The sequence below is a fragment of the Puma concolor genome, chromosome D1, assembly GCF_028749965.1.
Source record: "Puma concolor isolate L17-30 chromosome D1, mPumCon1.1.hap2, whole genome shotgun sequence".
Lineage (NCBI taxonomy): Eukaryota > Metazoa > Chordata > Mammalia > Carnivora > Felidae > Puma > Puma concolor.
Window position 1 is genome coordinate 14,895,323 of NC_141676.1, and position 16,135 is coordinate 14,911,457.

At 37.6% G+C, this 16,135-nt stretch overlaps 2 protein-coding genes across 2 annotated transcripts; one reads left to right on the top strand and one right to left on the bottom strand.

Moving 5' to 3' along the window:
* The first annotated feature begins 1,748 nt into the window (after positions 1 to 1,748).
* Positions 1,749 to 2,710, top strand: LOC147576493 (olfactory receptor 4C46-like). The gene has a single exon (XM_086679385.1). The coding sequence runs from the start codon at positions 1,781 to 1,783 to the stop codon at positions 2,708 to 2,710; it is 930 nt and encodes a 309-aa protein (XP_086535511.1). The 5' UTR covers positions 1,749 to 1,780.
* Positions 2,711 to 10,878: 8,168 nt separating this feature from the next.
* Positions 10,879 to 11,814, bottom strand: LOC147576494 (olfactory receptor 4P4-like). Its single transcript, XM_086679386.1, has one exon. It carries the CDS (start codon positions 11,812 to 11,814, stop codon positions 10,879 to 10,881), a length of 936 nt encoding a protein of 311 aa, XP_086535512.1.
* Positions 11,815 to 16,135: the final 4,321 nt, after the last annotated feature.

Genomic DNA, 16,135 nt, shown 5'->3' on the forward strand with positions numbered 1-16,135 from the left:
TCTGTATGCCTTCTTTAAAGAAGTAAAATTGGAGTTGATTTTTCCTGAATGCTTGAATAATTAAATTATTGCATAATTATCACTCAACATGTCAACCATTCCATTATCCTAGATGCATAAACGTTGAAAAATAGATGAGAGCCCTCTGTGTGTGCAACACTGTGGTAATATGCTCAAATATATTTCCATAATCAATTCTCCTAAAAATCTGTAAGATGGATATTACTAATCTTGCTTTATAGGTGAGGAAACAAAGATGTGACGTGCTAGAAATATACTCCAGATCAAAGGAGATGCAAGTAGAAGAATCAGGATTCTAATCTGGTCTTTTTGATTTTCAAACCAAAACACTTAACCACATGGCAATCCTTTTCAACATTTTGCAGGTGTTTTGCTTTGGAAGTGGATTATAGTAGGGAGAACTAGGTCTGAGGGAGAAGTCCAGATAAAAAGATTTTTCAGTGAATGTAATACCACATTTGATAATTGGGAATTTACACATGTCAGTGTGTGTGTGTGTGTGTGTGTGTGTGTGTGTGTGTGTGTGTGTGTCTATTAATGAAACCATTTTATGTACCCTTGCCTCCAAAGTAGTAATAAAGCAATTATAATTATTGTGGTCATATAAAGAGGAAATTACTAGTTCAATGTTGTTAATTATAAGAAAATAGGGCACAGGTAAGTATTTTAAGAAAAAAATTAACAAATATAATCTGAACTAATCTTGGCTCTGTCCTTAATTAGAATATTGATATTGGCAGGATCTTTACCTTCTCTATGTTTCTATTACATAATGTATAAGACAAGTATTTAAAAAATAGCAGTAATTATCTTACAAGGTTGTAGTGGGGATTATATCAACAGATGTCTACAAAATATTTAGATCCACTAAACATTTAATTTTAGTTAATATTATTGTTATTATTACCATCTACAATAGTCTCTGAGACTGTTTCCTCATCGCAAAATGTATGAGATAATACCAGCCACACAGGATGTTACCAACATTAAGTAGGATCATATGTACAGAGCACTCGTTACAATGCCACAAATATAGAAATCAGTTATTAAGGTATATAAAATTATTAGCAAATGTAATGTTATTGTATTTAGACAACAAGCATTATGAATTATATTTATAGCAGCTTTGGTATGCTCTCTTACATACCCACCACCAATGCCCTGTTCCTCCTATGTCAACTGTTATAAATAGTCTCCTAACTGGGCTTTCTGTCTCTGGCTTCTGTCTCCTTACTGAACCTCACCCCACTTCATCCAAGGCACAGTAAGATCTTTACTAAAATTGTATCCCTTATTCCCCCTTCCTCAAATTCCTCTCCATTTTTCCACTTGTATTTTCAATTTGTGCCAATGGTCCCCCATTTCCTAAGAATAAAGGGAAAGTTTTTTTTAACTTTGCGTTCACAGACTTTACATCATGTTCCATCTCCCTTTTCTTACTTAGCTGCCACTATGTGTATGATGCACTACTTTCTGTTAGGCTTTGTCATCTCGGGTGATTATGTGCACAAATATGGTCTTCTACCTATTTTTTACAAAAGTTTCTCATGTCTACATGCAACAGAATCTTCACCCAGGAGATAATGTAAGTAGTATTCAAGAACTCAGAACTTATCTCAACAACCTCATAAGAATTCATGACTTGGTAGAATCTAGGAATTTATTATTTACTACAGGAAGAAGCTTAATAAATTCAAGGCTGCATTAATCACAAAGGCTTTTTCTTTTCAGGTAATGTAATTAACCATAATATGAAATAATGGAGAATAAGAACAACGTGACGGAGTTTGTTCTACTGGGGTTCACAGAGAATCCAAAGATGCAGAAAGTCATATTTGTTGTGTTTTTGGCCATCTACATCGTCACTATGGTAGGAAACGTGCTCACTCTGGTCACTATCACTGCCAGCCCATTATTGGGGTCCCCCATGTACTTTTTCTTGGCCTATCTCTCCTTCATTGATGCCTGCTATTCCTCTGTCAATAACCCTAAACTGATCACAGATTCACTCTGTGAAAAGAAGACCATCCTATTCAATGCATGTATGACCCAAATCTTTGGGGAACATTTCTTTGGAGGTGCTGATGTCATCCTGCTTACGGTGATGGCCTATGACCGCTATGTGGCCATCTGCAAGCCATTGTACTACATGACCATCATGAATCGGCGGGTATGTGGCCTGCTAATGGGAGTGGTGTGGGTGGGAGGCTTTCTTCATGCAACCGTACAGATCCTCTTTATCATCCCATTACCCTTCTGTGGTCCTAACATCATAGACCACTTTATGTGTGATCTGAACCCTTTGCTGAAACTTGCCTGCACTGATACGCACACTCTAGGGCTCTTCGTCGCTGCCAACAGTGGTTTCATCTGTGTCTTAAACTTCCTCCTCTTGATAGTCTCCTATGTGGTCATTCTGCGCTCCCTCAGGAACCACAGCTTGGACGCAAGGCGCAAAGCCCTCTCCACCTGTGCCTCCCACATCACGGTGGTCGTTTTATTCTTTGTGCCCTGCATTTTTGCGTACATGAGACCTGTAGCTACTTTACCTATTGATAAAGCAGTGGCAGTGTTCTATACTATGATAACTCCCATGTTAAATCCCTTAATCTATACCTTGAGAAATGACCAGATGAAAAATGCCATTAGGAAATTGTGTAGTAGGAAAGCTATTTCAGGGGAGAAATAAACATGCCTGGACACCCACTTTGTTTCAACTGAGGCAACGGTCAAAAGGACATTTTGGATGATCTCAGAGAGGAATACTTACCAAATAAGGAAAAAAATAAACTACTATTAATTATAGATTCTGCAGTGAGTGGAGCAGAAATGTGTGCAAGAGAAAGCAAACATAAACATGGACTATGCTGCAAACTATATCATATATATTATCATATGTATCATATATATTATCATTAATTATATGAATTATAATCATTATCTTTAAATTACAACATATTCTTATTAATAATTCTGCTCCTTTTTATACTTCAGGGTTGACAGTAATGCCTTGTCTATAAAATTATGGCAAAAAAACTACTATAGGGCTGTAAAAGCAAAGGGCCACTTAACCCCTGAGGGGTAACAAAAATTACCCCAAGTTTCCAATTTCCTTGTAGACTTCAGAGCCATTTTGAATTGTTTGTGTCACCCGTTGTTGAAGTCTAACCCATCGTAAAGAATGATGATTCAAATAAATGAACATTTATTATTTGACAGGAATTTCTATTTATTAAATTAAGTCACTCTCCCTATGGTACTTAACTACTTGCTAAAAATAGTTTCTACACTAAGGTTTAATGTCTGGTGCACAATAGATATTGAATGAATGAATAATGGTATAAAGGAAGATGAATAAAGTCAATAAAATGTTGAACCACTAAATAGTACTGCAGATAAGGGACTTTTTCCTACTTTTATCTGATAAAGACTTTTATCTGATAAATCCTAGCTAGATCTCTTAGAGAAACCACAATTTCTTTTAACTCCTGCTTCGCCTGTGTAATGAGAAAGAATTTGAAACTCTGATTCTCAGTGAAGGAGAAAATAGCTTACCTTGATATTCTCCCTGCTCTCAGCAAGATTTCATTATCTTACGATTGTGGGCTGTTTATGTTATTCTTCTCTGATAATTAGTTTACTTCTTGGTAACATCTCATTATGAAAAGGTGTTTTTAAAAATATGTGGCTCCATTTACACACAAAACAACTTTAGGATAAATATATTCCATTTGATCCTTCCATCCCTCACTCATTAGTCAACAGTAATTTCTTGAGCCCAAAGGTACATCAGACACATTGATAATTGCTGGAACTTCAGTGGTGAATAGAGAGGAACCCAGATCTTGCCTTCACAGGGCTTAGGATCCACTGACAGACATCCAGAAGGGAGCAGAAAATGACAACACCATGTTATAAATGGTAAGAGAGTGGCAGCACAGGGTGCTATGAAAGCATGTTTGGGGGACACACGACAAAGACTTGGGGGTTCGAGGAGACTTCCTAGATGAAAACACAACTAAAATGGGATACAAAGCATGAAAGGAAATCATCAGTGTGAAGAGGCATGTGTTGGGATGAGAGTATTCTAGGAGAGGACCCATAACCAAGGCCACTGGATGAAAAAGAATAAGCAGAAAACCTTATCATTTCAATATGGTTGTGACTATTAATTCATCTATTTATTCAATAATGAATTACTGAGCCCCTCCTGTGTGTCAGGTTATAAGCTGGACACTGCGCTTGTAAAAGTCTAATTAGTAAGATGTGAAACTGGCAAATTAGCGACAGAGAAGATCAAGAAGAACCTTGTGTGTTAAAGTTGAATGTCTGCACACGGGGAAGACATTGCGATGTTCTTCCACATCTTTTCATGGCCTGATAGCTCATTTTTTTGCACTGAATAATACTCCATTGTCTGATGTCACACAGTTTATCTCTTCTAACCTACTGAAGGACATCTTGGCTGCCTCCAATTATTTTGACAGCTATGAATAAAGCTTTATGAATAAAGATCTGTGTGCAAGTTTTTTATGTGGACATAAGTTTTCAACTCCTTTGGGTAAATACCAAAGAGTGAGGTTGCTGGACTGTGCAGTAAGAATATGATGGTTTGGGAAGAAACTGACGAACTGTCTTCCCAAATGGCTGCACCAATTTGCCTTCACACCAGCCATGAATGAGAGTTCCCATTGTTCCACATTCCCATCAGCTGCATTGGTGGCAGTGTCCCACATTTTGGCCAATCTAATAGGTGTATTGTGGGAAAACATACGTGAGTCACCCACTTATCCAAAAGGTGCAGATGAATTAATAAAAGAAAGCTCAGGAAGTTGAAACTAATTGGGCGAAGCCTCACAATTAAAATATGACAGGGTCAGAATCTATGCCATGTTTGACTTGACATAAACCCCAGCCCCATCCGTCATTGTGAATTCTCAGATCAAATTAGTGTGTTTTGGTCAACTTATGTTGAATTCTACTTACAACACTGCTCTTATACAAAGTAAGAGTTTATCCCAGGGGCAATGGGATATTGCCCACATTTTCCGAGAAGGGAGCAATAGGATCATATTTGTCTGTTAGAATGCTGTTTCCCTCATTCTGCAACTCTACAGACTCACATTTTACAGGCAGACCCTTTACAGTTCAGATTCAAATATGAATGTCAGATTTCTGGGTGGGATGGAGTGACTGACAGCAGACACACATTCCCACATGAAAAGGTGGAAAAGATGGAAACAGAGAATCGTCTCCAAAGAGACTGGAGAGCTACGAAGGGAAGAAGAACTAGAAGGAATGAGATGAATAATGGGGGGGAGGTGGTAAACACAGAGCTGAGGTGAACAGCGACAACCACATTTACCCTGAGAATTTTCGTTTCTGGGTACAGGATGGAACTGAGGAACCAAGTGTGTGGTTTTTTTTTTTATTTTTTTATTTTATTTTTGAGAGAGAGAGAAAGAGAGAGACAGAACACTAATATTGGAGGAGAAAAGAGAAAGGAGACAGTGAGTCCCAAGCAGGTGAGTTGAGTGGAACCTGGGGTTCCAACTTACCTATAACAAGATCATGACCTGAGCTGAAGTCAAGGGTCAGATGCTTAACTGACTGAGCCACCCAAGCACCCCAAGGTTCTACATTTTTATACACATTTACAGCTACTGCTGAGACATATAGGAATCAGCAGAGCTTTGGTCAGAGACTAGAGAACCTCAAAGATACACCAGTTTTTCCCTCGATTCGTATGTGAAATTTTGAAACCATATAACACAACCAGGAGAGAAATGGACTTCCTTAAAAAAACGACGTAGTGTGTAATTTTGTTACCTTCTTCATTTACCATAATGTTTTAGAGGTTTATCACGTCGTATTATGGTAATTCCTCTTCATTACCGAATAGTATTCACTGCATGGCTCCGCCATATTTTGTAGACTTATTCACCAGTTGGTGGACATTTGGATTGTGTACAGTCAATGGCTACGATGAATGATGCCGCTGTGAACATTCATGTACAAGTCTTAGTATGGAGATGTATTATCGTTTCTCTTGGACTGATACTTATGAGTTGAATTGCTGGGTTTTATGTTAACTGCATATTAGCATTTTAAAAGTGGTGGCGCTATGTTACATTTTTCATGAGCAATGTCTGAGAGCTCCCTGTTTCTCCACAACCTCACTAACACTTGGCATTGTCTGTCTTTTTAAATTTAGCAAAAATTGTTCAAAATATTCTCTTATGGCTCATAATTTCTGTAGGTCTACACAAAGAGTATCCCACTCATTTTTGATACAATTCTTATTTCCATTCTTTTGTTTGTTTCTTTGTTTGACTTATTGCTTGGCTAGGACGTTCAGTATAATATTGAATAATGTCAATTTAAATTGTTGATACTAAGGGGCCTTTGGGTGGCTCAGTAGTGTCTGGCTTTGGCGCAGGTCTGGATCTCAGGGTTCGTGAGTTTGAGCCCCACATTAGGCTTTGCACTGATGGTGCAGAGCCTGCTTGGGATTCTCTCTCTCTCTCCCTCTCTCTCTCTCTCTCTTCCCCTCCCCCCACTCTCTCTCTCTGAAAATAAATAAACTTAAAAAAATGTGTTAAGTTTAAACTGGTGATACTAAGTGTCACTTCTTCCTGATTTCAAAGGAATAAGTTTTAGTATTTCGCAGTTCAATATGTTGTTTGTTCTAAAAGATTTTAGGTGAGGCACCTTGGTGGCTCAGTTGGTTAAGCATCCAACTTTGGCTCAGGTAATGATCTCATGGTTTGTAGGTTCAAGTCCCACACGGGGCTCTGAGTGGACAGTTCAGAGCCTGCTTTGGATCCTGTCTCCCTCTCTCTGCCACTCCCCAGCTTGCTCGCTCTTTCTCTCTCTCCCAAAATAAATAAACATTACAACAATTGTAGATAATTATTTTAAATATTTATAGGGAACACTTTGGGGATTAAGATTCAATTAGGTTTATTTTCAAGTTTTTATTTCAATCCCAGTTAGTTAACATGCAGTGTAGTAGTAGTTGCAGGTGTAGAGTTTAGTGGTCCAACACTTACATACAACACCCACTACTTTGGCTAAGATCAAGTGTAGTTACAGTTAAGTGGAAACAAATCATCTATGGATGCCATAATGTATGGTTTTGTGCTAGAAATTTACCTCTAAGCATTGGTATACTTTCTTTGATAAATCCTATTTTTATAGTTTTATTTTTAGTTATTCTTTAATTTCTCTTATGATTTATTTTCACTTTTCATTGCAAACATTTTTTAAATTACCATTTGTTTGAGATTGAAAGTTGCCTTTATTTTTTGTTTCCTATTTTAAGTGAATTATCATCAGATAAGTTGCTCTGGTGGTGCAGAGAATTTGACACTTGTGGAGAATAAATCTGTGGCATCAAATTAGGTGAGTTCTTTTAAATAACTTATATTCAGTCACAAGCTGATGAGTGTAGCATTTTTATATATACCCAGAGCTGGCTGCTTATTGGTTTGGATCAAATCCTCTATATCTTTCCGCATGCACACACATTCGGATTTGTAAATGCTTCAACGTTGCAAATTCTATCAATGTTTAAGAATTTGAAGAATTGACAATGGCTCTTATCTGAAAGTCTGTTTGGTTTTATATATATACGTGTATATTTGTATAATATGATAATAGCATATATAAAATTTCTTCAAATGCCAACAGCATTTTGACTACTCTAACATTTTCAGCTTTTATTTTCAATCTTTTCATGGCCTAGGGATTAGGTGTACCTTTTGTAAAAAGTACATATCAGCAGATGATAGAGAGTCACCAAAACATGTTTCAAAATGTTCAAAGCAGGTCAACTCATACTATCCATAAATTAGAAATGGCCTCAATGTCTAGCAACAAGAGAATGGATCAGCTGTCACATGTCCATGCAGTGAGCGACAATAAATTAATGAAAACGACCAGAATATAGATAAAGCATGAAGACTGAATCTCAAAAACTTGATAATGAGAAAAGAGACCCTTAGGAGCACAGTATGCACTGCTCTTTCTCTACAGAATCAAACAGTAGGTAATTTTAGTCAACGTTAGAGGTGAAGGTAGTGATTACTTTCAGAAGGTGAGGATTTCACAGAAGTACAAAGAAGACTTGTGGTGTGGTCTACTGGTAACTTGTGACTGAATCTGATTGCTGATTACATGATACTGCTCATTTGAATGATCTACCTACTCTAAACATGAAAATCATTTTTCTTCTAGTAATGAAATTGGTTTTGCTTTGTTTTGTTGGGAGAGGGAGAGGGAGAGAATCTTAAGCAGTCTCCAGACCCAGCACAGAGCCCAATGCAGGGCTCAATCTCAGGACCATGAGATCATGACTGAACTCATGGCCTGTGCTAAAATCAAGGGTCTGATGCTTAAGTGACCTAGCCACCCAGGTGTCCTTGAAATTGGTCATTTTAAGCACATACCCCTTCAACCTTTCGACTGACAAATGTTTTTGTGATGTCTTTTTAAGAGATAACATCAAATCTTGCAATGTTTTCTTTCTTCCCTTAGTAGCTGCTGTGATAGCAATTCACCCAATTTCTCTTTGCTATAAAAACTCTAATTTTATCTCCCTCATCACTTTTGCCTGCTCTTTATGTTTCTTTGCACAGTTCTCCCAAAACGATTGTACCTCCCGCATCGCACTTGCCCAACCTAAAACTCTTTCAGTACGGTAACTATCTTCCTTTTCCGAAAATTCCACTATCCAGTCCCTTCTCTGTTATCATTGCTGTGTTTCTTAGGCAATCTTAAGTGTAAAACTGTTAAGCATGAGGAAAAGACTTTACACTAAAGTTGAAAAGCTTTATCTGGTCGCAGTAGAAAATCTTTTTCAGAAGACTCTTCTTCATTTAGTGACAAGATGACTTCGTTTAGGTATTGTGCCACAAGGTACTTTTAATTAATAAAAGTGCCGCTATTCTCCCCCTTACTGGGAGAATCTCTCCCTGCAAAGCGTTACATTTGTTGTAAGTAAATGAACTTACATCGACACATCATTATCCCCCACCCCAAATTCAGTTTACATTAGAGTTCGTCCTTGATGTTTTACATTCTGTGGCTTTTGACACGTATAATGACAATATCCAAATGAGGTAACATACAGAACAGTTTCACTACCCTAAAGATCCTTTGTGGCCTACCTATTTACCCCTCTCCCTTCCCTCATCCTTGGCATCCGCTGACTGGTCTTTTTGCCGTTTCCATAGTTTTGCCTTTCCCAGAATGTCATGTATAGGTGGTCCCCACTTACAATGGTTGGACTTCTACTTTTCTAACTTTCCCATGGTGCGAAAGTGATACACATGCAGTAGAAACTGTACTTTGAACTTTGAATTTGAATCTTTTCCTGGGCCAGTGATGTGAATTGTGATATCTTCTCATGATGCTGGACAGGGGCAGAGAACTGCATCTCCCAGTCAACCAATCGATCGCGAGGGTCAACCATAAACACACCTGTAACAGGTCTGTGCCCGTACAATCATTCTGGTTTCTGCTTTCAGTACAGTATTCAACAAGTTACATGAGACATTCAATACTTTATTATAAATAAGCCTTGTATTTGATGACTTTGCCCCTACTGTAGGCTAATGTAAGTGTTCTGACCGCAGTTAAGGTAGGCTAGGCCAAGCTATGAAGTTTGGTAGGTTGGGTGTATTATATGCATTTTTGACTTAAAATTTTTTCAACAGATGATGGGTTTATTGGGACATTACCCCGTTGTAAGTCAAGGAAGACCTGTAGTTGAAATCAAACAAAAGATAGCCACGTTACATTGGCTTCTTTCACTTTGAAATATGCATTTATGTTTCCTGCGTATATCTTCTTATCTTAATAGCTCAGTTTTTAGTGCTGAATTATATTCCATTCTCCATATTTCCAATAGTTGATTTATTCACCTACTTAAGGATATCGTTGTTGCTCCCAACGTCTAGTGATTATGAATAAACCTGCAGTGAGTACCCGTGTGCACCCAAAATGCATTTTGTTTCTTCATGTACTTTGTGGTTAGATCACATCTTATTTATCTTTTGCTATTCTCTCTCTCTCTGTCATTTCAGTAGGAAAAGTCTTAAGTTGTGGATCCAGTGACCAACCATGTACTTACCAATTTTAGGCAAATAGCAGTGAGTCAACACTTAAAGTTTAATAGATATAGTTTCTGAAGTTAATGGCAAATGTTGTTAAACTCTGCCCAGTAGGTGGAATACCAGTACGTGTGTTTCAGCATTCTGAATTCTAGACTCTCATTCTGTCGTCACTACTTATTCTTATTGATTTCAATGGGACATGAGGAGAGCTGACCCCCAGGGACCACTTAAAAGCAGATTCTACTCTAAATATTTATTTGTTTGCACAACTGATTTCTACATGAACTAGAGGCTGTATATACGCATGTTGTACATGAAATTTAAGTTAATTCATTTAATTTTAGATTATAACCTTCTTTTTTGGATTTCAACTTCTGAGCTACCCAAGAATGTCTGTCATTGTGTGGTCTGGCTTCTACCTCTGAAGTTTTAATAAAATTATCATTAAAATATTTTCCATTATAATTCACTAATCAATATACCACTGGTTTATTTGCTTTGACCCAATTGTTTTTTTCACGTAGGTTACCCTACATATACACCATAAAACTAACTTAGTTGCCAATTAATTTTGGCTTGCAAGAATTAATAGTTGCTTAGTGATTACTTTAAACTTTAGTCCCATTGCTTTCATTCATTCCATTCACAAGAGTGATGGTTTACCAAATCTATGAGATAGTCCCCACCTTTTTCATTCACAAAGTTTCTCAAAGTTGCGTAGCCAATAAGCTTCTTCACATTAATTGTGTGTTTCCTTTGCAAATAATGTGTGACACCAAACTTTCCTCATCATGGTTTTCATCTCTGAGTTTCTCAGAGTGTAGATTAAGGGATTGAACATAGGAGCAATGATCGTGTAAAATAGAGCAAATATTTTGTCCTCAGGAAAAGTAGTAGGTGGCCTAAGGTAGATAAAGATTACTGGTCCAAAAAATAAGACGACCACAGTGATATGAGACCAACAGGTGGAGAGGGCTTTGCGTCTTCCCTCAGCTGAGAGATTTCTTAAAGTGAATAAGATAATACCATAAGAAACAAATAAGACAAGAAAGGTAACTAAGGCGACCAGACCTGAAAAGGCAATCACAAGGATACCAGTGACGTAGGTGTCGGTGCAGGCAACTTTTAGCAAAGGAAAAATATCACAAAAGTAGTGATCAATTTCATTAGGACCACAGAAGGGCAAACCAATCGCGGTAGAAAAGAGAGGGAAGGCATGGACGGCCCCACCAGCCCAGGCAGCTACGACTAGCAGATTGCATCTTGTCCTGTTCATGACAATCACGTAGTGGAGAGGTTTGCAGATGGCAGCATAGCGATCAAAGGCCATGGCGGTAAGCACGAAGATCTCGGTGCCTCCAAAGAAGTGCATTGTAAACACCTGTAACATGCAGTTACTATAGGAAATGGTTTTTCTTTCCACCAGCAGGTCAGCAATTAACTTGGGTGTAACAGTAGAGGTATAGCAGATGTCTATTAAGGATAAGTGGCTGAGGAAATAGTACATGGGTTGGTGAAAAAGAGGGCTGCATCGAATGGAGACGAGGATCAGCAGGTTTCCTGCCAACAAGGCGACGTAACAGACTAAGAAGAGGACAAAGCAAAATACTTGTATGTTCTGGTCGTAGGAAAGTCCCAGAAGAATGAATTCTGACATGTTTCTCTGGCTTTTCATATATTTGAGTTTGGTGTATGCTTTCACAAGGACTTCTGTTTCTGAAAGAACGAGAACATAATTGGAGGTGAGAATTAACTGTATGAACACAATAATACAAAATTTATTAAAATACATGCTGACATAAATGGATTTGATAACAATTGATTTCTTGAATTAGGCTAACTTTTTAATGCTGTCTTTTATAAACGTGTCATGAAATAATTTTGTAATGACAATAGTGAGAATAATTATATACTTTACTCAATATTACTAGCAGTTGTCTAAAATATTAAAATGGTTTTTGGAAAATAAAGCATTAATACCATTAATTATATATTTAGATAAAGAACTGCTAATTATATTATTTAGTCTCAATGACCTAAAACAAAAAAAAATCTCCCATATTTCTCAATTCTCGTAACTTACGGATAAAATCAACTTTCCTTCTTTAAAAATTATCTGAGTACATTTCCTTAATTTTCTGGAAATGAATCCCAAAGAGATTCACATTTGTTTAAACATCCAGTTTGACCTCCTGAACGTTAATTTGTGTAAAGCATACTACACATTGTTTTTTGGCCAAACATTGTCAATGGGTCATGTTAAACAAATGGAATTGCACTTACATTAAAAAACACAAAGTGTTTGAACACTATACAGCAAAAGGAAGATGTCAATTAATGACTGGAATTGTGAAAAATACTCAGGAAATCTATTCATTTATCATTTTTATATTTTATGAGTTAAATACAATTTCAAAAATACATACTGTCATATCATCCGCATGGCTCAGTGGGTTGAGCACCCAACTCTTGATTTCAACTAAGGTCATGATCCCAGGGTCATGGGATCAAGCCCCACAGCGGGCTCCATGCAGAGTGTAGAGCCTGCTTAAAATTCTGTCTCTCTTGGGGCGCCTGGGTGGCTCAGTCAATTATGTGTCTGGCTTCAGCTCAGGTCATAATCTCACAGTTCGTGAGTTTGAGCCCTGTATCGGGCTCTGTGCTGACAGCTCAGAGCCTGGAGCCTGCTTCAGATTCTACATGTCTCTCTCTCTCTGCTCCTCCCATATATATATATATATACATACATATATATATATATATATACTACATATACTATATATATATAGTGATATGTATATACATATGGATATATATAGAGAGAGGGAGATTGAAGTTTGTGATAGCAATTGTTAAAGAAAAGATAAGCATGTTAAATTGTCCAAGTATATTTGAGTTATGAATATTCCATGGCTTACATGAAAAATCTCACGTTTTAATTATAATCTGAAGATCAAATGTCAATAAAGGAGGTAATACAGAAAGCAACTTGAAGACAAACTTTGTGGTGAATTAGCACTCAGTGGTATATGTTAATGAAAAATTCAGGAATTTGCATCTTTGTATCTAATATGTATCTTAAACATTCTTTAGTTAGTGCAAAACGAGTGTAGAATAGAGAGAAAGCATTTCCAAGATCTATTTCACCCACTGTTGAGGAAATATGTGCTTCTAGTGGGTTTACAAAAGCTAGCACACCTTCCACCTTAGTCTGGATCTGGAGTGACAGTTCTATCTGGCCCTCAGATGCCTATTTAAAATTAAAAAAAAAAAAAAAACCAGAAAAAGGTTTTGTTGTAATATTACTTAGAAACCATCATCTCTCGGGGTTCCTGGGTGGTTCAGTCGGTTAAGCTTCTGACTTCGGCTGGGGTCATGATCTCACAGTTAGCGAGTTCGAGCCCCACATCAGGGTCTGTGCTGACAGCTCAGAGCCTGGAGCCTGCTTCGGATTTTGTGTCTCCCTCTTTCTCTGCCCCTCCTCTGCTCATGCTCTGTCACTCTCTCAAAAATAATTAAACATTAAAAAAAGAAACTATCATCTCTAGGGACTCACAAATTTAATATCTATGTTATTCATAGTCTTTGAGAAGATTTTAGATGGCCAACGGTTGACAGTTACGGCATTTTTAAAATGGCCGTACTGTAAGACATCCATTCTATTTTAAATTACTAGTCAAAATTCTGCATTCCTAAAAGTATGAATTTTCGGTTTGTTCCTACTTTGCTTTCAGAATCGCTAACAAGGATTCTCCATCCCCCTTGATATAACAAAGTAAAATAATTATTGTGACAGTGTCCGGAAGTTAGCAGTCACTAAGGAGCACTGAAAAGTTTTAGGAGTGTGAGGGGCATTGGCCCACCTTCTACCTGTTGCCTCTGATACTAGGTGGAAAGAATGTTAATTTTCAGATACACTTCTTGATATAAAACAAACTGATTTACAGGCAACCATTATTTCAGTAGACTGTGAGCAATATACATATGGAAATCACTTGACCGATTCAAATCTCTGATTCTAGATAGAAGAAACATATCAAGAGAATCTGAGTAATTTCTCAGGTTTGAAAAGTAATACACTATGAATGTTAAGAGGCAGAAATCCTGTTTCTTCCTCAATCTGGGGCTATGTTCCAAGGCAGAGTGCTGACAGATGCCATGAAGGGCAGCAGTGAAAAGACTGTTTTGATTCCTCATCGGAGTAGAAAAATATATGCAATATGATGGGTTCACAGATGCCCCATGTGTCTTTTGAATACTTCTATAAGTAAAGAGATAGGGAATATTTAAGATAGATATGTATTCTAGAATCCTCTGATTCTAAAACATTTGAAATTCTTTGCCTTCAGCCTTACAAAAATGCAAATTCCTCGTCAAGATTCCTCCTTGTTTTCTGGGGCACCTGAGTGGCTCAGTCAGTTAAGTGTCTGACTTCAGCTCAGGTCGTGATCTCATGGTTTGTGAGTTCGAGCCCCACATCAGGCTCTGTGCTGACAGCTGGGAACCTGGAGCTTGCTTCAGATTCTCTCTTTCTCTCTCTTTCTCCCTCTCTCTCTCTCTCCCTCCTCTACTTGTGCAGGCTCTCTAAATAAATAAGTAAAATTAAAAAAAATGCCTGCTTGTTTTCTAGATCATTATTGGAATTTAACCTATAATAGCTCACAACCCTGCCCATGATGTATGATCAATGCTGTTAGCAGGGGTGAAAGCGAAGAGGGGAAAAAATCAGTTGAGGAGAATTACTATCATCAAACAATATAGCGATACTAAGGAACCCTCTTATGGGAAAACTGAAATCACAATGGGTCAATAAAGGACTTCGGGCAACCACTGAACAAGTGGCCGAAACAGTAGCAACATAGAAAGAGTTGGAATCTCAAACTGACCAGGGCAATCCTTGAGTGAATTCTTTAGTCTCTTTAAGCATCATCACACTCATTTTACAACTGACGTATCATTACAAAATTCAGAATTCTGATGAGGAATACATGAGGTGATATGAAATAGCCCAAGACACGTGTGGTTCAAAACATTTTTCTCTCACTGTCTTTCCTCTCCGAGCGATTAGGTTAGAATCACAGATTGTCATGCACACACATTCGACCAGCAGCAAAACTAAGGAAATGAAGAAGATACATAACATGGATTTGACAAGTAGGATCAGGTAAACGCCGATTTCAACAATCTGTTACTGAAAATAGTTAACATCCTAATCTATTGGTTATCTTAGCATGTTTGTCTAAAAAGTGTACTCAAACGATTACTTTATTTTTTGGTATTATTGAATCCAAATTATGTGTACTTTTTGGATCATGCTGTCCATAAAGGAATAGAAGGTCTTATACGTAACTACAAGTTACTATCATACGTTCAAATCTTCTCTTAGTGTAACAGAATGTAGATAAACTCACCATAGTTGACTCAGATAAAACCAATTTAGGAGGGCAGATGTTTTGAAATAAAAGAAAACAATTTGTTATTGTACATATTCAAGTATAAGCTGGTCTGTTTCTTAATGGTAATATGAAGGATGCCATTAAACAAGAGTTGGGGACACGATGAAATTCACCGCCCACTTGAAAATGCTTTATCTAGCTCTACTCCTGTTCCCCAGAAAGGGAATTTTGCTTGTAGGTAATGCGCAATTGAAACTAAAGGATGCCAAAACATTGTTATCGTAATCTAATTATCCTATGCTGCAAAAGAAGTTATAGACCTCAAATGAAATTATATAGAATAAATACAAAGTACACATAATCGGGGCACCTGGGTGGCTCAGTCAGTTAAGTGTCTGACTCTTGATTTCAGCTCAGGTCATGATCTCAGTGTCGTGAGTTCGAGCCCCGCGTTGGGCTCTGTGCTGTCAGCTTGAGATTCTCCCTCTCTCTCTGCCTCTCCAATGCCCCCACTCCCTCTTTCTCAAAAAACAAAAGAAATAAACAAAATACTTAAAAACACTCTCTCTCTCTCTCTCTTTTTCTTTCCCCCTCCTCTGT

What these genes read in the sequence shown, in the direction of transcription:
- LOC147576493 (XM_086679385.1), top strand. Translation starts at nt 1,781, where the DNA reads ATGGAGAATAAGAACAACGTGACGGAGTTTGTTCTACTGGGGTTCACA.
- LOC147576494 (XM_086679386.1), bottom strand. Translation starts at nt 11,814, where the DNA reads ATGAAAAGCCAGAGAAACATGTCAGAATTCATTCTTCTGGGACTTTCC.